General features: G+C 41.4%; 1 protein-coding gene and 1 long non-coding RNA gene across 7 annotated transcripts in view; both read left to right on the top strand.

Moving 5' to 3' along the window:
* The first annotated feature begins 20 nt into the window (after nt 1–20).
* Nucleotides 21–8,947, top strand: LOC139613276 (uncharacterized). Of its 4 annotated transcripts, none has more exons than XR_011686717.1 (4): nt 21–3,670; nt 6,386–6,473; nt 7,459–7,710; nt 8,143–8,947. It is a non-coding gene; the product is annotated as an uncharacterized lncRNA (long non-coding RNA). The 4 variants fall into 4 exon arrangements; XR_011686718.1 differs by lacking the exon at nt 21–3,670 and adding an exon at nt 3,707–4,749; XR_011686716.1 differs by lacking the exon at nt 21–3,670 and adding an exon at nt 4,779–5,928.
* A 1,408-nt stretch (nt 8,948–10,355) lies between these two features.
* Nucleotides 10,356–23,258, top strand: part of LOC139613275 (glutamate receptor ionotropic, kainate 2) — a 296,545-nt gene continuing 283,642 nt past the window's right edge. Inside the window, exons 1-2 of one of the 3 annotated variants that reach the window (XM_071469777.1) lie at nt 10,356–10,847; nt 13,534–13,950. In XM_071469777.1, the coding sequence (XP_071325878.1) occupies nt 13,833–13,950 (118 nt within the window). In that variant the 5' untranslated portion in view covers nt 10,356–10,847; nt 13,534–13,832. Of the gene's footprint in view, nt 10,848–13,301; nt 13,951–23,258 lie in introns of those variants that run through there. The other 2 variants (XM_071469775.1, XM_071469776.1) reach the window with 2 other exon arrangements.

The following is a 23,258-nucleotide window of genomic DNA, read 5'->3' as shown; positions in this document are numbered from 1 at the left end:
GTCTCAGACTTTTGGACTGTAATATAAATGTTATTAACATGTATTAACAGGCTTTGGGGTGGATATATATTTATGTAACATATATCTACAATATAAGCATATATGCATTAACACAGATATTTATATGGGCTAGACATATATGTCAATACATGAAATTGTTCCAATATCTAATAGGTAACATATATGTTTTTTTCATATATGTTTGTATTTTATATGTACATGTACATATGTTAAATGGAAATAGGTAGGTTATACGATAGGTATAAACAAAACTCAAGTGACAAGTGACAGCACCCCTAGATTTGAGAACCACCGGTTTATTGAGCAGCCGTTTCCTGGGGGGTTAAAATGAACATTTGTGATGAATAGGCTTTAGGGTAATTCATACACAGAAATGACTTATTTAAAGTTATAATATGAATAAATAACTTTTCCATGTTAAAATGTCAAAAAATGACTAGACCAATCTTTTTTTTTTTTTGAGTGATACATTTACATGATCCCAAATGTTTTCATCAATTCTCAAACCTAGAGAAATACGTGATTTTATTCATGGTAACGGTCTGTTTCATTTGGTCACTTGTCAATGATGTCATATTCCCTATACGCATGCGTCAGCATAGTGAAGGTTTTTCAATAAAGATTGAGACATTTTAACCCTTTTTACACCTTGGTTGGTTTCATCTATATATTTTAACCAGATGAAAGATTTTAGCCATTGGACTTCTGCATCTCAAGTCATCAGAGAAAAAAGTCAAGCAAATGTTAGGGCATCTGAGAATAGACATATGTACATGAGCTGTCTGCAAATCACTAGTTTTTAAAGTGAAGCTGCTTTATTCAGTTATGCTGAAGACAACAACTCCCATGGGCCAGCACTATTTCATGATGTCATCCAATGCCGTCTTTTGTTATTATTTTGATTGAGAGAACCCTAGTGGCAGAAGTTAGGTTTAATGAGTTTGAGTGAACACATTTTGATGAAAATTCCATTCACAGTATTTCAACTGGTCCAGAAGCCCAATTTGCACAGCACAAAATAAAGTATCCAAATACATTTTTGAAATTACCGTTTAATGATTATGTTAAACTTATGTTTAACAAGCCACATGAGCTCTAAAATGACTCCAAACATGTTTGGCACTCAGGGGGTTGTGGAGATAAAGTCCCTCATGAGGGCATTCATGTCCAAAGTGTTCAAAATGCCTGTTTGGACATTCATTTGGATGAGTCTCTTCTGTGCCATCATGGAATGTAACCATGTTTTGGATCATTGGAAGTCAGAGAATGACCACTCATATTAGGCCACTGACATAGGTAAACACAAAGACAATTGTATAAGGTCTTCAGCCTCTGTAAACAGAGTTCTCATTTGAGAATTGAGCTTAGGTAGACTTGATGCTCCATCTTCCACTGTACTACATCGAGATGCCCTGGTGAAATTGCTAAACGTTTTGGGTTGGAGATCAGGGCGGCCAGTGCACAGCTTCTTGGGTAGCTCAAGGGGCTGCAATTCAACTTTTCCTCGTACTGTCCTCTCTTGGATCACTGCTGGGTGATAACTCCTTTGATTGAATTGTTTCTTTAGCTCTGCTGACAGCAAGTCAGCAGCCTGGTAAAAGTCATGTTGCCAAATTAGTGATTCTGTGGTTTGGCCAAAGCGACCTAGGACTCTCCTCACTCTTTCAGTGGTGTCTGTCATTTTCATTTCTGAGGCACATGTTTCTCCTCCACTACTCCACAATTTCATAATCTTGAAGTACCACTATGCTCTTTGAGCACATTCAAGTGCACCCAGGGCACTTATTTGGAGCTCTGCAGGATCCGGACCATTGCCTTGCAGTGTTTCAACAAGATTTCCATCACAGCGCGTTTGAACTGAATCAATGTGAAACTTGAATCTTTAATGTGGCCTTATGCTGGTTTCCATGGCCGTCTACCACAAATTAACTTCTCCTTTTCCACCTCCTTAAGGCGAGCAAAACACAAAACTTGATTTGTCTCAGCAACATAATGCCACCACTTCCACTTAAACCAAGCTGTTGTGAATGCAGGATTGAAAGTTTCTGTTCTAAAATGTCTACCAGGAAATATAAAGTTAGACAGCAGTGCTGGCTCCTGAGGGCTGTTATCACAGCTCTTGTGGGTGATCTCTGTGGCAAAAGCAATATTAATTGTCGGTGCAGCGATGAAGTGCTAGTCGGTGTTGTGACGCTTTCCTGGGTCCGCTGGTCTTTTTGGAAGCTGGTGGTTTACTAAAGAAATCTGAAATTTGTTTCTATGATTTTAGCAACCTTGAATGATGCAACATCACTTGCCACATAAAGATGCTAGACTACCTGATGTCTGTTGACCACGTTACTTGGTGTTAATTTGATAATTAATAATTACTCAGTATTGCTAATTGTTTCTCAAAACTTCGTAAATAACAAGAGAAGAATTATTTAAAATGTTTAATTCAATCATTTGTTTGTGTGTGGCAGAGGCTATGATGTCTGTCTTTTCAACAGGGGTGCTGTGGCACACGAACTGGGAACACCTGCACATTACTGTAGTTATTAAATCAGCCAATCATGTGGCAGCAGTTCAAGGGAACTATTTTTATAGTGTGCATAAAAAAGGGAACCAACTGCTCCACCTGGGGAAATGCTCCCCAGGAAAAAGCACAACTAAGAAATAGGCAGTGCCAAATACCAGTGACCTTAACTCCATATTAAATAAGGCACAGGCCCATTCGCTGAAGGGGCACAGACTCTTCTGCTTGCTGCTCAAAGCCCTGAATTTTAAACTGTCTCAGAAAACCCAGGAGAGTGAAGACCAAAGCTCCATTTTGTGGTCTAGTCACTTCATTAGCTTCTTGGTTTGTTTTTGGAAACAGTAATTTACTCCAAACTACACAGGCTCAAAATATAATGATTCTGTTTCTAAAGACCTTCCAGCTGTGAGGTTTTTTTTATGTAATTATAAAAGTACTTTGACAGAGCCGTGGGCCAATTTTATGTGTGGCAGAATGTATTAAAAATGACCCCTTTTAAGTTTGACACTTGATAGCTTTTCATGTCAGGCTGTCAGATGGAGAGAATTGCACTGGTGACTGCAGCAGTGACACGGCTGAAAATGCAAGCAATAAGAGCACTTGACTGGCTAATGCCTCTCTGTAAATACAACACGTACTAGCAGTATTTCACTTCTGCTACAACAGAACTGAACTGAAAAGAGAAAGAGGGATTTAAACAGTTTTAAACAAGTCACAATCAAAGCAAAGTTTTAGATCATTTGATGTGTGTAGAGTTATGCTGGTTAAGTCCAGTCTTTGTACAGCATATATTTAGATGTTAACATTTACAATGTGCAATGACATAAATGTGTTATTTTTCTTTACAGTTTGCATGTGTCCATGTGTGAGCAGAGTGCATAACCCCTCATGTATCTAAAGACATACAGTGAAAAGAAGAAATAAATGCGATATAATGTTCCATGCTCGTTGCCCTCAATGAATGTTGCTCACCCAGAGCAGTGAGTCTTTCACGGCTTCACAACTGCATCATAGCACAGTTGCCAGTCAGCTGACTAAGGAGGGATTTGTGGAGCTTCCATGGGCTCCTCATGCCTGTGTGGGTTTCTCTGAGTGCTCTGGTGTCCTGTCATGGTCCAAAGATCTGCAGCACAGGTGAACTGGTGACCCTAAATTGCCTGTAGGTTATTTATTCTAAATTGCCTGTAGGTTATTTAAATCAGCCAATCATGTGGCAGCAGTTCAAGGGAACTATTTTTATAGTGTGCATAAAAAAGGGAACCAACTGCTCCACCTGGGGAAATGCTCCCCAGGAAAAAGCACAACTAAGAAATAGGCAGTGCCAAATACCAGTGACCTTAACTCCATATTAAATAAGGCACAGGCCCATTCGCTGAAGGGGCACAGACTCTTCTGCTTGCTGCTCAAAGCCCTGAATTTTAAACTGTCTCAGAAAACCCAGGAGAGTGAAGACCAAAGCTCCATTTTGTGGTCTAGTCACTTCATTAGCTTCTTGGTTTGTTTTTGGAAACAGTAATTTACTCCAAACTACTCTAAATTGCCTGTAGGTGTGGATGTGGTAGTCAGCCATATGACAGATTGGTGATATGTCCAGTTTGTACAAATGGTGAGCTGATTGGCTTCAGTTCCTTTGTGACCTTGCAAGATATGACGATGAATATATAGATATGTTATGTATAGATGTATTGTAATGTGCTGTTCTGTGATCTGCAGTTTCAACACAACAATCTGATGGTTGACAGTGTAGACGGAGACAGGAAACATGGGGAGAAAAGGGAGTATGACATGCAACAACAAAGGTCCTCAGGTGTAACTGAAGTGTGGATGTTGTGGTTAGGTGTGGTTCATTATACTGTTTAGAATATGTTGTGTGTTCATGCAGGAGAAGTGATGACATTTGTATATAGTCAGTTCGCAGACTAAAACATGAGCACCACTCACACCACTCCCAGCCTGAGGAAATGGTGGTGATGGCCTACTCACAGCTGCAAAATATAAAATGTGTAAATGAAACATCTAGAATATGTCCTGTTCTGTGATCTGCAGTTTCAACCATGGACACACATATACACCATATACAGTACATATTTTTATGCTAAATATATTTTTCTGTAAGCCTCCTCTTTTATTGTTTTCACCATCACATCAACAATATGGGGTCAAAGAAGTTCAGTAAAGGTCAATGCAGTTCAGTAAAGTCAGATTATGACACAGTGAGTAAAAATAACAGGTCATGTCATTAACTTGCAATGCCAAAGTTTTTCCTGTTTTCGTTTTGTGTCGTGTCGTACCGTGTCGTTGTGTAGTGTAGTGTTGTGTTGTTTTGGGTTGTGCTGTGCTGTGCTGTTTTGTGTTGTGTCGCATTGTTGTGTTTTTTGTGGTGCTGTGTTGTGTTGTGTTGTGTTGTTGTGTTGTGTTGTTTTGTGTCTTGTCGTGCCGTGCCATGCCGTGTTGTGGTGTTGTGTTGTTTTATTTTGTTTTGTGTTGTGGTGTTGTTTTGTGTCATGTCATGTCGTTGTGTTTTGTTGTGTTTTGTTATTGTGTTATGTTGTGTCGCGTCGTTGTGTTGTTTTGTGCCGTGCTGTAGTGTTGTGTTGTTTTGTTTTGTGTCGTGTCGTTGTGTTTTGTTGTTGTGTTGTGTTGTGTTGCGTCATTGTGTTGTTTTGTGCCGTGCCGTAGTGTTGTTTTGTTTTGTGTCGTGTTGTGCTGTGTCGTTGTTTTGTTGTTGTGTTGTGTTGTGTCGTTGTGTTGTTTTGTGCCGTGCCGTAGTGTTGTGTTGTTTTGGTGGTGTTTTATTGTGTTGTGTTGTGTCGTTATGTTTTGTTGTGTTGTGTTGTGTTGTGTTGTGTCATGCCGTGCTGTGTCGTTGTGTTGTGCCTTGCCGTGTTGTGTTGTGTTGTGCCGTGCCGTGTTGTGTTGTGTCATGCCGTGCTGTGTTGTTGTGTTGTGTTGTGCCGCGCCGTGCCATGCCCTGTTGTGTTGTGTTGTGTTGTGATGTGTTGTGTTGTGCCGTGCCATGCCGTGCCATGCCCTGTTGTGTTGTGTTGTGATGTGTTGTGTTGTGCCGTGCCATGCCGTGTTGTGCCGTGCCGTGTCATGCCGTGCTGTGTCGTTGTGTTGTGTTGTGCCGCGCCATGCCATGCCGTGTTGTGTTGTGTTGTGTTTAGTTGCGTTGCGTTGCGTTGTGCCTGCGTGTCGTGCCGTGCCGTGCCTTGCCGTGCCGTGTTGTGCCATGCCGTGTTGTGCCGTGCCGTGCCGTGCCGTGCCGTGCCGTGTTGTGCCGTGCCGTGCTGTGCCATGCCGTGTTGTGTCGTGCCGTGCCGTGTTGTGTTGTGCCGTGCCGTCTGGTTTTGGAGTCTCCTTCCAGGCTCTGGAAACGTCTCTGTAATGGGGTGAATGTGCTGCAGCATTAAAGCCTTTTTAATTCATGATCATGTCAGGTTCATCAGAGCCGTCAGTCCTCAGTGCTGGGTGGAATAAGCTACTTTTACTGAGCGCTCTCTTCATCCTCTGGTCCCCAATCCACTGACCCCCCCCGAATTAACATTTAGCAAATAAACTATAAATGAATTGTAGTTGACTGTGTGAGGAGGAGTAACTGACCTTTGAGGAGTTCACTGATCATTAAACATGCAGCTTTGAGCAGTGTTACATGTCATGCTTTTAAAGGCCTTGAAAATCTTTTTCTCAGTCAGGTTCTTATTGTAATGAATGGGATCCTGCATAAAAACACTTTGTTCAGACAAAGTCAGCCCAATTTAATTTTTCTCACATTGAATTTCTTAGTGTTTTCAGTGCTCTCACTGGTGTGAGGTCTGTGTTGCATAAAGATGATGTTTTGTATTTCAGCCTGCACTCAGTTTTGAATGACAAGAATCTGAATCAGTTGTTGAGTCAAATCTTCTACTGTGCTGTCTACGACACATGAACTGAGCGGGTGAGTAAATATTGTGATAACATATTGCATATTATGTAACAAGTTGTTGTATGATTTCTTGTATACATTATATATACACATTAGTATGTATACTTTCATTGATTGGACTGGATTTATTTACGTTTTTGGCTTTGGCCTTTATATGAAGAGGATTCTGGGGAGGTTGTCTTTATTTCAGTGTACAAAATGCTTATAAACCACACACCTACATACAGACTTTTGACCATTTGGATATGAAATGTCATCACTTCATTTTATCCTTATAGATTTTTGAGTTAAATTGTGTCATAATTTGTGTATAAATTCATGGGTTAGGGCTAAAATTGTGCTTTGTGAGGTCACAGTGACCTTGAACTTTGACCTTTGACATCCAAATTGTAATCAGTTCATCCTTGAGAATTGAATGTTTGTGCCAAATCTAAACAAATTCCCTCAGGGTGGTCTTGAGATATCACATTCAAGAGGTCAAAACTGTGTTTTGTGAGATCATAGTGACCTTGACCTTTGACCTTTGATCACCAAAATCCTATTAGGTCATCCTTGAGTCCAAGTGTACATTTGTGCCAACTTTGAAGAAATTTCCTCAAAGCGCTACTGAGATATTTCGTTCATGAGAATGGTATGCACAGGCATACGGACAACCCAAAAACATAATGCCTCCGGCCCTGACTGTTGCTGGTGTGGAGGCATAGTGGATATGTCATTTTCTACAATATGGGACACTTAAATAGTAACCCTATACAAGTAAATACATGGGTCACATTTGGAATGTGGATAATATAGAACATGCTGTGATGGTTGTGATGGCGCTATACATCAAATACATGCCGAACCTCAATGTATTTTACAGTGTATTTTAATTTGTTATTATAATATCTGTGGAGTTTTTACATTTTTATTGAAAAGCTCCCTTACGTTACATGATATATTTGTTTTTGTTATATTATGTGCAGTTATTACATTATGAGTTTCTACATGCTCCCAGCATCCATACCATACATGTTTAAGGAGAGCTCCATGACAGACGAAGAGGCTGGGGAAAGAGAGGCCTGTGAGGCTGAAGGAGGGAGAAAGTGGTTTTGTCTCACTACATGTGTGCCCTGCAAATAGCTCAGCATGTCCTCCTGTGATGGTGCCTTCTCCTGGCCAGGTCAGAATGCACCATGTGGATGTGCTCAAATTGGAACCATGACATCACATCCTTTGTCAGCAACTTTCCTTGTGACCATACCTTCAGGTAAACAGGGCGGGTGCCATCAGGGGAAGAGGTCTGACATTAAAGAACGGACTTTTTTTTATCTCTAATTAATGACTTTAGCCTTTGATGTGCTGACTTCAATGACAGAATTCTAACCTGTCCTTACAAATGTCACATTTCTCAGTTTTTACCAGATTTTACAGAATCTCTACTTTCTATTATTTTTACCATGTGGCCGAAATCACTGTTGAAACATTCTGGATCAAGAGTATAAAAGTGTTTTTTTCCTGAAAAGATGTCTATTCTCTGTGTTAAACTTCATGTGTAAGATGATATTTTTTCAATCAACTTTGTTTTTGGAATTTATCAATTATCAGTACTTATCAGTTCAATTTTACCTAACTCTCAACCAGACTGTTGAATAATTCATCTCTAATTCTTGTCTTATCTCATCTTATCTTATCTGTACAGGGGTCTTCAGCCTTTTTACGTCCCACGGGTGAGAGTAGTAGAGGTTGTTGGATTACAGAGCTGTCGGTGACTATTTCTCTGTAGCCCCTACAATTCAACTCTTCATGCTGCGCACACACAGAGAGAGAGAGAGAGAGAGAGAGATAGAGAGAGAAGGGGAGGGGTGGTGATCAAAGCTCCCTTTCATTTCATCTTCAGACTGTGTCCTAAGACCAGGCCTCCATCACTGCAGGGATGCGCTCCTTCACCACTAAATTGTATATCTTGTTGCAGTTATTTCTGTCTGAGGCCTCACTCTGTTCCCCTTATTTGTGATCCTACCTTTTGATTGGTGCGATATGCTGAATCAAAATGAGAAGAGTGTTTAGCTGAGCAGTGAACTGCAATACATAAAGGCTTTCTGTCTTTACAAGTCAATTACTCAGGGTTGAATCAGAATAAAAGTGACTTTGCTGAGCATGGGAGATCATTTTGATTGTTTCTGTGCAGATCAAGATGCATCAAGATTTTTTCAGAATTGAAAGACATTATCTCACCCAGTGTCAAGATATTGTCACTTGCTTCTCCAAACACAAATTGAAACAGAGAAAAGCTTAACGTACTGGAAACAATTCCTCATATGTTATGACAAATGCTGTTTTGCAATATGCTCCATGGTGATTAATCCATGGACTGATATGAGGTTTCTGTGTTTTCCAGTCAGTGTCATCCAGCTCTGAAATAACAGGAGTCAGGAGTGTCTGACAGGCTGAAAGAAAATCAGTATGGAAAACATGGCTTGACATTTGATTTTTCTTTGTGTGTTTTTTTTTAATTCATTTAGTTTATTATACATTTTTTTCCTGAATAAATGTTTAGTTATTTTATTAGGTTAGAAACCCACTGATTATTGAAACCTCTTTTGGATTGCAAGGGAGACCTGGCCAAAATGGCAGTACAAAAACAACAAACAGGCAACAAATACACCAGGTCTGTTTCTAAAACATTAGCAGATATATGGAAGAAACATGTCTCATGTTTGAAATTAAGTCCACATGGACTTGTTGTGCTGATGCATCGAAGGCTTGTTGACCGTGTCTCTCTCCAAATGAACAGGTTAATCCTGCTCTCGCTAAATGAGGACTCTGGTGTCTCCTAATGGTGTGGGTGCTTTTCAGAGGTTTTTCCGCTCTAGCAGTAATACAGCCGTGATGGAAAAGTTAAGAATCATCAAACTGATTGCATTTTCTTTCAGATACAAAAGCCTGCGTGTGCATTAATGTCTGCGACCAATATATTCTTACTACAGAGATATTTAATATTTCTCAGCAGCATCTCAGGTGTCTTACAAAGCAAAAGCATATTTGTGAACATAACTATGAAATTAGTGATGTATCACTTTCTACTATTTACTAATGACTAATAGCTGAGAAAAAGAAAATAAGCTCTTTAAGTTCTCTTTGCTTCTTCTCTACACCAGAGAAATAATCTGGTAAACAAGTGACACCCCCTTTACTCTATAACTGTGGTTTAATTGCTGTTGTCAAAATTGCAAAAATAAGCTGTGTCCTAAGTACAGTGGCTCAGTCTTTGGAGAAAATATGGGTGACTGAGCTGATACCTGATGAAGATCATCAAATTAACATCTTCATAAGCAGCAGTGATCTTCCAATCAGGTTTCTTTTCTGCTATCAGGGAATCTTTTCATCTTAAAATGTTTCCTCTAAATTCTCTGAATGTGTGAACTGCAACATTTAACATATACCGTTCTGCACGTTCATCATTTTAAAGAGCTTTCTTGCATTATTCTATTGTGACAGAAATGTTCTGGATGTAACATCATGAGGGTGTTTTCATACTGGACATGGGTGGCAGGAATGTTTGGGGTATCATCTTGGAAACAAAATATATGAGTTTACTGAGGCCCTTTATTTTTGGCTGTGGTTAATACACCCAACCCCAAGCACCAAGATCTGTTGTCATCTGGATTTTTTTTGTACTAGCCTCTAAAACTGCACAATTTCGATAATTTGCTTATATTTTTTGCTTATATATTTTTGCTTGTCAAAATGCTAATTAAAGTGTGTTTATATACAATAACTCAGTTTGGGGCTAATAAAGCCTCACTGGGATCCAGATAATCCACTAAACCCACCCACTAAAATTTTGCTCCAGTGACATCCCTCTGTTTAAAACACATGAAATTAGTCAAACCAAATTTGAGGGGGGGGGGGTGACAGCTGACCGAGTATATCCTACTATTAGATAAAGGTCATCTCACTACAGTCTGGGAGGGAACACTGATCTTACACCTATCCCACAATACGGTGCATTTATTTAGATTCCTGACATTTTTACCAACCTACAGGATGAGACTGAGGCTCACTCTGACCTTCACCTCAGATTCCCAATGATAAACTTGCTCACGGTACAAATGTCCACAAGCTCTTAACTCTCCGGCGGATAAAGGCTTATAATGCGCCTCAGTCCGAGCTGACACCCGGTCTCCTCCGCCGGGAAAGCCGCAGACTCTGTGTCGGTGCCGCCCCCCGCAAGTTTCTTTAAGCAGTGAGTCCTGCCGTCCGACAGGAGGCGTGTCTCCCCTACGGCCGGAGCGCAACGCTACCAGATGCAAGTGTTGGGGAAGCGACACGGTTTCTCCATAGAAACAAATCAACTTCTTTGTGCTGCTCTGGTGACTCTTCCCGGCTCCAGCTCTACCTAAGGTACGCCCATGATTTCAAACTGTGCATTTGTTCACATGGTTTTGCTGCGCTCTACTTTTTGTTCACGGCTTACATCTTTACAGGAATAGGTTCTATTTATCTTTGCAAACAGGCGAAACAGAAGTAGAATCGTTTCCAGCGCGTAAAAAACCCCGGTGCGCACCTCAGCGGTCAGGTTTGAAGTTGATCCGTGAGTTCATGGGGGCAAAGCCGCTTTCACCCTGCGCGCTCAGACCGAAAGAACATTTAAATGTCTCAGGAACAGGCTCGGACTTGTGGTTAAAAAAGCCTTGGAGAAGTGACCTCCTGTGTCTTTGCCCGACCTCTATGAGGAGACGCTTGTCACCTTTTCGGGTTCCTCCTCCTCCCTCTCGTCCTCCTCGGGCTGATGCTTTCACTCTTGTGGGGTTGAACGACATTATGGATTGGGGTTGGGGGGGGGGGGGGGGGTAGTTAAATGCGCTGTTAGATACGCTTTATGAATGATCTGGAGATAACGTCTTTGGTTCACGGGGCTGCACGGAAATTAGTGGAGACGAGCCGCGCATTTAAATCCCACAGTTGACGAGAACATTAGCTTTAAATCAACTTCATCATCACGCAGCTTTGGCCGTCGGAGGGGCTCCGCTCAGCCTGTTTCAAAGCCCTTTTCAAATACACAGAGGGGCATTTGTTGAGCTGTAGCTCTTTTCTGTGGAAAGAGCTGAATATAAAAAAATCCAGAAGAATATGTTTTTTCACCAACGCGCAGATTCCGCCAGCACCTCTTGCTCGTTACGCACGGCTCTCAGAGAACTGCGGCTCTGTGCTGTTAATATTTGTTTAAGGCTTCTTCTTCTTATCATGGCCTCTATGTGAATTCAAATACTGCACCGATTTAGGCCTACTCCTTGCAGGTGGAGAGACAAACAGATCTCACATGTCTTTTTTGATTCTTTCATTAGTTAGATGTTGGCCCAGGGAACCTACTGCTAACTTCTAACATTTAGGGATATTATGAGAGAAATAAACTGAGAAATAAACTTGTAAGTTTCATTGCATGTTGTGTCAGGTGTGGACTGTAGCCCGGTGCAAATTATGCCCTTTTCCTTAAATATAATTCATGATGGCCTCTTTGTTATAATCACATTTAACCTGTGCAAGCAACTCACATATTAGTTTATTTCAGATTTCTGATAATACTCCTGGGCAGATATTTGGGTGTTGGCCTCAGTTGATAAATGTTAATTTGGAAGCAGGCAGCGTAGTGAAACAATATTTAACCTTTGGCTGTCATCATGTGGATTTGGTCCAAACAGGACACCCTGCTGCTAATTATGGAGACCCCAAGCAAAAGAAGCAGCAAAATAAAACAGGAGTATATGAGGAGCTGCCCGTGGTGCTGAAACAGCCTCAGTGCAGGAGCTCATTTCCAACACGGTGGCTGTCCATGGAACCAGTGCATGTTCTCTGTCCGTGGTTCTGAAAAACCCCTAAGACACTCGTTAAAACAGTCACGTGAATGTTCAACCACTCACTCGTTTACAGTTTGTCTTAAATCCTGATGAGATAGTTGGGATGAAAGGTGACTTTATCGCAGTGTAATGTTTTCCTGAAAATAGGCTGTTCATTTTGATCAAATGTTCCTGACAGCCTGCAGATCAGGCCAGCCTGGCGTCTTTCTGTTTGCTCCATGTTGAAGTGATCTTGGCCTCCAAGCGATATTCTTGATCCTGTCTAAATTATGCACCATATTAAACAAACAGGATTTGACTGAAAACGCTGCATGAACATTTACAGACCTTGAAAACAATAAAGCTAAATCTGTGCTAATATGTCTAGAAATCTCGTAAAACTGAAGGATATGGCTGTAAAATCGTTGTTAATTTTATTTTGTTGTAAATAAGAGGTAGAAGCCACAGTCCAGCCTGTGGGGAAATACTGAATTTGAAATAGCCAATATTAATGAAATGTATTCTCCTTTTTAATCATACAAGCACCGTCAGTAATTGAATAGTCATACGAAGGAACACTTGATGTTTAACAGGCTGCAGAGTCTGAGTCTGAGGAAAAGTGGAGACTGAAAAAGTAAAAATTCCAAAGACAGAACATGAGTTGTGAAATATAGCGGGAGTGAGCAGAGGCTATTCATCATGTTGAGTGTGTAGTGACAGGTTCGGTTCACGGAGCTCTCACATGAGTCCAAGCCTGAGCGACTCCGATCAAAAACAGGCGATCTTTGAACATTTATAGATTGGCTCTGACACGGCTGTGGACGACGGCGCTGCGCTACCGGCAACACACTGAACCAAAGCGAACCGAGGGAAAATCTGAGGGCGAGCCGGAGAGCGGCGGCTGGCCGGGGACACGACATCAGGGGGAGGGAGGCGAGGAAGAAGGGAGGGAGGCGGGAGGAGTTGGTGGTGGTGGTGGGAGGGGGGGGGGGCACGAGACAATTTAGGCAGGCAGTTAGGATCAAAGGGCGAAGTGTGGTCAGCAGCAGCCGAGAAACCCTGTGCGCTCTCCCACTACTAGTGCTGGCTCGACGTCAGATGCTGTGCGGCAGTGCAGCAGGAGGAGCTCGGGCTGGCGAGGCTGCTCACACCGCCGCTTTACTTACTCTCACTCTCACTCGGTCACGCTGGAGCTCCGCAAACCTCCGCTGTCCCCCTCTAACCCCTCTCCAATCTCTGTCTGTGTCTCTCAGTAGATGGATTTCCTCAAGCTCTGCCCTGCCTAACATGGATGCCCCGCCACCTTCTCCACCACCACCTCCACCATCATCTTCCTCAGCTGAGCCGGAGGGCTATTTCTTCTTGGCGCAGTGAGCTGGACACGCAGTGCTTTTTTGCCAAATGGATGTGGGGAAACCGTTGCCCAGCCCGCCTGTGGTGATCATGCCATGATTTTGCAGTTGCCTTGCTTCATGTTAAAGGGGTGAAAGAAAAAAAAATCTGGGGATATACCGATTCAGGGAATAAAAATCCTGTGCACCACATAAACACCATGAAGATTGCCTCCTTGCTGATGTTTAGTGCGAGGTTCAGGTGCACCGTCAGGCTTCTACTGCTGCTATTACACTGTGTGGGATATTCTCATGGGATGCCACATGTCTTGAGATTTGGTGAGCTACTGTTTTTTTTTCCTTTACTGTATCCCTAAAAGTTTGATTGGTGTCTTCTCATCCCCATAAAACATGTTGCACTCATCCCGACCTGTTGGAGACTCACTTTTCCTCCCTCTCTTCATGTGTGGAAAATAGTTTCTGTTTCTGTTCCTGAGAGTTATTTGCAGTGTAACAAGGTTTGATAGGAGCAATAGCATGAGGGTGATGAGCTAGCACATCATCTACGCCACTAGAACAAAGCTGCCCAAAATAGACATGAATCTTCTGTAAGTCCATAAGGAGGCAATCGTCTGTAACTTGTTGCTATTTAGAAAGTTTCAAATGCATAAAGGTTGATGTTTGCAGATATCAACACCACACCCCCCATGCCTGTTCAGTGTCTGCTGGAAGTGATGTGTCTATGAGTTCATGTCAGCCACTCCTGTGTGTGTGCATGTTAAGGTTTGTGTGTGTGTGTGTGTGTATGCCAGATGTGGGGATTTCAGATGTGATGCATAGGTATTTGTGTGTTCTGTGTATTTATTCATGAATTCATATTGTACAATATATTTACGCATATGCTCATAGTGTGTCTGCAAACGTGTGTGAGAAAAACCTTGAAATGTTACTGATTGCCATGACTGCACTTAGTGCTTTTTTGAAGAATAAGACACATCATTTTTTTATACTGTGCCTACATGCCTCATCCATATTTCAGGAATGTAATTAATATTTTATTTTTCTCTCAGGGAAATTTTGGATGATCATGAACAATAATTCTCCTGTTAAATTTCCCCTAAAGCACCTTTAACACATCTAAAAAAAACACACCACAAAAAAACAAAAACAAAAGAAAAATAGTTTTTCATCACCATATAGCAATACAGTATGTTTGTTTCAACAAATTACAGCTACAGTATATGATGCTCACACTGGAAATATTCCACCACAAGCCCACATGTTTTTAGAGTTGCATCATTTCATCAAATGCAAATGTTCCAGCTGTCTCATGTAACTAACAATGCTCAGTGGGTTAAATCAACATATTAATGCTGGGGCCAGCGTTTGGTTTGAGAGGTTAAGGCCACTGCCCTGCATCACAGTGTGGCTGCAACCAGAGAAAAGAAAAGCAGAGAGGAAACTGCTAGATTATTAAAATTAAACATTTTATTCCAACTCTTATATATATATATATATATATATATATATATATATATATCTTATATATATATATATATTCAAGAACAGTAAATGAACACAATTGCAATAACACACACAGGTACAGAAATACACAGACTGCTACTATGAACAAGACACAGATATAATCATATTGACAGATGTTATTTGGTTTAGATTGGGAAAGACCCCCAGCCTGCTAGGTGTCAGGAAAGTCCTAGTCTCTTTACGTTATGGCGCTGGCTCCCATCTTACAGTCATTCAGTCCATATGTCATGTGTATGGGGGAATACCGTCTGCCAAGGGGAACATCCTCCTGTGCTTCATTACATCCCACTATATCATGTATTACATCATATATATATATATGTATGTATGTATGTATGTATATATACTGCACACAGTGTGTTAACACAAGCATGTGTTCACACCTCTATTTAGTCAGTGTACAGCAGTAGTTTAAATTGACTAACAAAGTGACAGACGTGTGGTGTGAAATATTGATTTCAAAAGTCAGTGTTATTTTCTGACGGACTGCACAGTGACGACTGTTGCCTGCTGATGTTGTGAGCACCCACTTCACATTATGAGCTGTCACTATGTTAGCCTTAACAAGCTAATGTTAGCTCTTTTGAACAGTGTGCTTGGAGCGTTGCTGCAAAAGATGTCAGCCGTCACAATTCACAAACACTAATGACATTTCAGGACATGAACATTTTGACGACTGCATCAAATACAAAATGTCTCCATACACCAGTCTTTACGTGTTTTTTGTTTTTTTTCCCACAACTTGCAGTGGACAGGTTGCTGTGCCCGCTGTGGCGTTGTTACCGTTTACTGTGCTTGTCTTCTTCTCTTTGAGCTTGATGTCACTAGATTATTATACTGCCCTCGTCAGTCCTGGAAGGATTACATTTCCGGTACCTATGATGTCTACAGTAGTTTCCTACAGTACTGTAGAAGTTCCATCAGAATTTTGGCATCGACTTTTTACCAAAGTATTGGTTCTTGTGATGTCCCTTGTCTGCATATTAGGCTAATACATACAGTAATAAGGCTAATATGCACTGGTTAAGTGAATACCTCTTGATTTTGTTTGGCAGTCAATAATACTTTAAATCCCCAGATTTAATGAGCTGGGGATTGAGTGAACTGGGAGGAAATTTAGGGATGTAGGGACACTATGGTTTCCTATAATGAGAACAGTGATTTAAATAGGAACAAGACCGTGCGTCTCACACCGTGACTTGTCCACTGGTCAAAACTGTGCTACTTGATTCCACTTCACAAATGGGATGCCCTCTGCTTCTGCAGCAGGTTCGAGTCTAACTGAGGAAAGAGCTTGTTATTAAGGCATTATTGCCAGCATTACATTCCCAGATGTGTTTTGACTCTGCCTTTGTAGTAGCCAATTTTCAAAGCAAAAGACCTTTGGAGAAAAGAAATACATGGTTAACATTATTTTTTGAAACACCTGTCCAGGGAATTAGTGTTATAGCTCAGCAAATTTCAGACCCAAAATGTAGAACACAGACTGGGAGGCAGGCGACAACTGGAAGGTAGTTTTATTGTGAACTTAGATAAGATTGCAGGTGATGAGGGGCTTGGATCTAGGCTGAGGCTTGGGTGGCGTAGATGGCTCATAGGCAGATGGAGTGGAACAGGGAAGCGGCAGTGAGCACAGAGGTCCCACCTGGAAACTGGTGAGGGGATCTTGGCTGGACTGAACTGAGCTGAGCATGGAGCAAAGAATCTGAAGCACAGGGATCGGCAGGGGAGAGCCGACATTTAAATACTGCGGCAGATTGTAGCGTTGATTGACTGATGAGTCACAGGTGCTTAGGTGAATAGGTGGGAGTCGGGACCAGGAAGGCACACCCAGTAGAGACACACATACACACACAGGCAGCGACAAAGACCAAACCAGGGAGGAGAACACATGGAATGAGGGAGAGACACAGTCTAGTCCTAACAATAAGAACAGTGAAGCGGGGCAACAGTTCAGATGGTGTGAATGATTAGCAGCTGTTGAAGACAGAGGCCAACATTCTAACAACCACTAATAATCAAAACCACAGAACAGATTTTACCATGGCCCACTGAAGATAAAGTTTGATACAGATCAGCTATCAACAATGACAGACTGAACCACATTAACATGTAACTTGCCAGCTCTGTAACTACTGTATGACTCCAACCTGCTGGGTGTGCTGAAATGTTCTGGAGCTTTTTAGGGGTTGCATTGTCGACAGGAAACGGGATTAGCTGTGTGGCAGAGAAGTCATGTTCAGGGTCACTTCACAGGAATAGAGCAGAATGTATTTCACAAATACACTGCATGAGCTGCCGGTGGAAAGCAGACAGTTCAACCATTAAAAAAGAAGCTTTAGCAGAAAAGTTTAGGTCAAGAAAGTGTTCCAATTTACAGACTGTATGGAGAGTCATGGATTACATATAGAATTTTTAATTACAGCCACACAGTCATGACACCCACAAGATTCCACAAAGCAATGTATTTGCGTATCTAAAAATGCATCAATTTAAACTGGCACTTTATGTCTCTGTGATCTCTGCAGAGCGGAGATTGAATTAGGCTGGCGCACGCTGCCATGGTCGACATTAGTATGAAGGTCACCATCTAATGGGGCAGTCAAGCTAAATGTTGCAGGTCGAGGCTAGAAAAACTCCCTCTTTAGAAAACCGCTGGCTCTCTGAGAAGCCTGCCTGTCAGTAACTGAACAGAAAAGTTGACATTATCCTCCAGACTCTAGCCTGCGTCTCACTGATGACTTGTAAATAAGGAAATTTGCAGGGAAATGCAAGCTGCTTGGAAGCAATATGTGGCTAAGCGGATCATCACGCAGTGGAGAGCATTAGGTATGAAATGGGAGGTGATAATCACAGCATCCTTCAATGAACAAGCTAATTTCCCTGATAATCTTTTTATTTGCCGTCCTGTTTATCAGTGTAGCTGTAGGTGGAGTTTGCGGAAGAGACAGATTGGAGATGTGACTGATTGTAATGAACACAGCTGTTAATACCAAAAGCACAAATGTGTATTAATCCACAACAGGAAATAGTCCCCAACAAATGGACTATTTTATCCTGTTTGAGTGATATTTGCTAAAAGCAAGTGTCTAGCTGTTTTGGAAAATTATGAGCATTATAAACATCTATTTAAAGATTTAATAAAGTCTTCAGTAGCAACCAATGGGCTTGGGGCTGTGAACCACAGACAGGGTAGAAATGTCAGAAAGTACTGATAGACTGACTATGAGGAAAAATATAGAGTAACACTAGGCTTGTCATTTAAATTAGGAAGTAAAATATATACTTCTGTGATGACAGTCATTAATGAAAAAAAAAAATATATCATCACATCTTATGGTATGACATTCTAACACCTACATGAAAAAATCATTAGCTGGTTGTTACTCTCCTAAAGAACCCATAAGATCTGCCACCTCTCAGTTCAGTAACCTTGAAATTACATTCATAGTGGAAATGCAGGATGTATGGTGTCCTTTACACAGAAGCAGTGTCAGTGTTGGAGGTCGCAGTGGTGGATGAGCATGTATTACATCCAGTTCTCATACTGGAGCCCAGAGGTTGTGTAGAAAAAATATGATTAAATCTTGGTTAAGTAAAAGTACTTGGTTAAGGGAAACCAAAGCTGACTGTTGGTAGGAGACAGTGTCAAACATTTTGCCGTTCTTTAAAAACAGTGTCATACAGTGTCTTTGCCTTTGATAGCCATTATTTACACCACCACTAGAGATCTTATACAAAATGAAAATACGTCGATATGTATAAATATATTCTTTCAAAGTTTTTTGAACAAATGATTGATGCCTTTTTTCTTCTGGTGAAACTGTGGTGGTGAAACTGGAGCTGTACCAAAAAAACAGTCATCAAAGCATTACCGAAACGTGATAATCTAAGTACAAAAATATGTTCTTTTTGTGCTTCTGAGGCAAGTGAGCAAGTCTGAATTGGACTACAAAATTAAGAATTGTAAACTGTAGAATCCATGTCCCATCACTGTCCACTGGAAGGAGGGAAATTTGCTGGTTTGGTTTATGGCTGAGCACAGGAAGGGGGCCCTGTTCTGCCACTGCATGTAAAGCTAAAGCTATCAGAGAGTCTGGCAGTGATAGATGATAGAAGGAGAGAAAGGCTGATGTAAAAATTACTTCCAATGTGTTTATCCACTTCAGTACACACAAAGAGGCTCAGGAGGGGGGAGGGAGGGGTTTGAGAAACAACATGCCATGCATACACAGCACCTTTCACTCACAAGCCACCTGCAGCAGCCCATAGGCAAGACATGAGTATCAGAGTCTGTGTATGGCCAGAAATCCTGAGGGTGGAGTTGAATGACCAGAGAGGAACTGTTGTTTCTTAAGCAGCGATGATGTGATGATGATGAAGAAAACTCCGCTGACACCGTCTTACTTGTATATAAAGAGGTTTATTACAAAGAAGTCCAGCATCAAATCAAGCACTCGAGATTACCTGAGAGAGGAGTCGAAGCCAATGTGAATCTCCTCTGAACAACTGCTCTAACTCCCCGTCTATATAGGCTGATTGTTTTTGTGAACCTAAGGTAAAACATATGGTTTCTGTAAATACAGAAAAAGGACTTGCTTACATAAGATGAGGGAGTCACCCATCTCCCAGTGGCACCTAGACCTTTTGACCTAAAACCTTTTAGCTAAGGTCCTTAAATCTTTTCACCCTAGTACCTTCTGACTAAGGCCATTAAATCTTATTGACCAGGGGACTCCTAGCTAAACATACCAAATCCATAAATTCACACAACATAACATACAGAACTTCAGATACTACAGAACGAAACTGGGCAGCATGTCCCTTTTTTACCCATTTCTGTGTGGAGTGAGTGTATGATGCTTCTTCTTGTGTTTGTGAGCACCTTCACTTTTTCTGTGTCATACACACATGCACCGGTACCCAAACTGTCTTATTCACTATGACCTGATGTCCTTATGTCGTTTTATATTACATTTGCAAAGTTGGTCGATGTTAAAATGACACATTACAGCGACAGCCATGAGTAGCTAACACCTAACACACCTGAAATTTAAATATTTCAACGAAGTCATGTTAGTTGTGTCCAGAGAAAAATGTAGTTGTGATGATTAAATAGTTTAGATTATACTTAAATGAACTGATCTCACAGATGCCACTGCTGCAGTTTGCTGACAGTGTGTAACACAGCAGATCAGGTCATCACACTCAAAAGCCCACTTTTTACATACAATACACTCACCAAGCACTTTATTAGGAACGCTTGCAAACCTCCTAATTCATGCAATTAGCCAATCATGTGGAAGCAGTGCAGTACATAAAATCCTGCAGGCCTGGAGCTTCAGTTAATGTTCACATCAAACATCTGAATGAGGAGAAAATGTGATCTCAGTGACTTTGATTGTAGCGTGATTTCTGGTGCCAGACATGCTGGTTTGAGTATTTCTGGAACTGCTGATCTGTGAGGATTTTCACACACCAGTCATTATAGTTTTTAATCTGAGTGGAGCCAAAAACAAAAGAAATAAAATCCAGTAAGCAGCAGTTTTGTGGACAGAAAAAACTTAAATGGCTAGACTATTTGGAGTTGATGGAAAGGATACGGTAACTCAGATAACAACACAACAAACCTTGAGTCAGATGGGCTACAACAACAGAAGACCATGTCAGGTTCCACTCTTAGTGATAGGCTCACCAACACTGGTCAGTTGAAGACTGGAAAAACATAGTTTGCTCTGGTGAATCCTGAGTTCTGCTGAGGCAGGTAGGGTCAAAATCTGGCCTCAACAGCATGAACCCACGGACACAACCTGCCTTGTGTTAACAGTTCAGGATGGTGGTGGGCCATTTGAGACTGTAAAAAATATTAGGCCAGCAGTGAATTATGAGTGAGGCTGGAGCATCATGCCTAAACCTCCTGAGGAGAAATCTGGCCTCCAAAAATCAGTGTGGCCAGTGAAGCCAGTAAATTAACCTGTTGGCTTAGTCTTTAGTGAAACAACCTATTTTTGCTCCCCTGACATCAGTTACTTAATATCTTACCAGAAAATTATGAGTGTTTACAATTCACTCCTCTTTAAGCCAACATTTTATCAATGCAGACAAACTTTTAGCAGCTATTCACACTGAACCAGCTGCCCCTGCTCCTGCCTGGTGCCAGGACCAACAAGGCTCAGCAGCCCTGTCTCCCCATCCCCATACCCCTACCAGTGAACCAGCCCTAGTGCCAGCTGAAGGAGGAGGTGAGCAGCACTGTGTTGAGTGAGGTGTCAGTTGCCATAACTATAATGACAAAAATGATAAATCCAAACACCATAATTGTTGTTCTCACACGATGGTCATTATACTGTATGAAACAAAAACAGCCTATAGTCTGTATTGGATGTTGGACAGTTTGAAGCTTTGAGTGACTCAGTCTGTACTGAAGTGACAGCTAGTGTTAAAATAACACCTTCAAGTCATATGGCCATGGTTCTGTATGTCTCCATAGCTTTGATGCAGACTGAAATATGGTAATTAAATATGGTCATATGATACACAACTGCAGGTAATTCAGCATTCTGCACAATTCAGTGCTGTTTAATGTTTTCCATGGTGTGTACAGTTAATTTCACTCAACAAAATGGTAGTAACTGAAATTTTACCGTTCAAATTAACACTTTAGCAAATTTCTAATGGAGGGTATCAGTCACATCAAACAGTGAATTCCACTGTGTTCAGAAAGTTGCATGTGTGTCTGCACAGTGTTATATTTTCAGGGTTGATTTGGCCTGAAGTGGTGGAGCCCAGTGCAATCTTTCCATGGGGCCCAAAACCCCTGGTGGCGCCCTGGCCCAGCCTATAGGAGGTGCCACAAAATGTCACAAACATGCATCTGAATAGCTGGTGGCCATAATTTCACAGAATTGGTGTGTATGTATAGTGTCCTACGTTCCATATGCTATGTGACTTCCTGGGTATTGTATGTTGTAATGTCTTAATTTCCATATGCTATGTGACTTCCTGGGTCTGGTACATTTAATTAGGGGCCCTAGGTCAAAAGGACATAGGAGATGAGCGTTTCTGTGTCTTAGGAAATGAGGTCCATTTAGATATGGACCATATATCTTGTCTCAGCTTCATGACACCAATCTATATAAGCAGGTAGTTAGAGCTGAGAGAGTTAGAGGAGATTCATATTGGCTTCGACTCCTCTCTCAGGCAGTCTCGAGTGCTTGATTTGATGCTGGACTTCTTTGTAATAAACCTCTTTATATACAAGTAAGACGGTGTCAGCGGAGTTTTCTTCATCATCTTCACATCATCGCTGTTTAAGAAACAACATATGCTCTGAGGGCAGATATTAACCAAAATGTGAAGTGCCATACTGCCTTGAGCGAGTGGGCGTGGCCAATCACGTATTTGCTTATTTAAACAGATTCAAATTACCTGACGTGACTTTGCTTGGCTTTGTGAAGCCTAAAACCAGCTCACTGCAGCTCAAAGCTTTAATTCTGGGTGATTCAGCTGCTTCTGTCCATTGAATGCAAAAGGGTTAGAAAAGGGTTAGACCTCACAAATTGCAGCTTGCAGCTATATTTTAAAATTGCATTTCCTTCTCTCTGTAGCTTCTGTTTGTCAGAGGCACTGCTGTACAGTAGACTGTGCACACACTGGGGGAACAATACCCAACACGACAATGTAAGTGACAACAATAATTGTCATGTTTAATATTTGGACTCCCCACTTGCTGGATTGCCCATTATGTTTACTGCCGGTGTTGTCACACTTTCTAAATTTGTGACACCACATGGGAGGTAACACTTCCTGTAAAACAGTTCTCCTTGTATTTTCAGGACAGCTGTTCCATGAGATGAACAGTTTTTTGCAGTTGGCACACCTTGTTTACAGAAAATCCAGTATGAATGCAACAATCAAGAGCCAACTAGCCTACGGTAGTTTTCTAATGCTGGAAAACATACACTCTTCAGGCAGTGGGTAAATGGAAATGAGATGTAAGCATGCAGGTCCCACTGCAGTATGTGTGTGATGCTGTGCTGAGTTGAAAATGTTTTTGGATTCAGCTGTTGGAGAGTGTGCTTCCCTTGTGAGTGTATGTTGAA

Source organism: Trachinotus anak, unplaced genomic scaffold (genome assembly GCF_046630095.1).
Source record: "Trachinotus anak isolate AG129_WGS33_773 ecotype Australia unplaced genomic scaffold, CSIRO_AGI_Tana_v1 ptg000032l, whole genome shotgun sequence".
Lineage (NCBI taxonomy): Eukaryota > Metazoa > Chordata > Actinopteri > Carangiformes > Carangidae > Trachinotus > Trachinotus anak.
The sequence above is the reverse complement of the archived record's forward strand: the minus strand, read 5'-3'. Positions and strand labels throughout refer to the sequence as shown.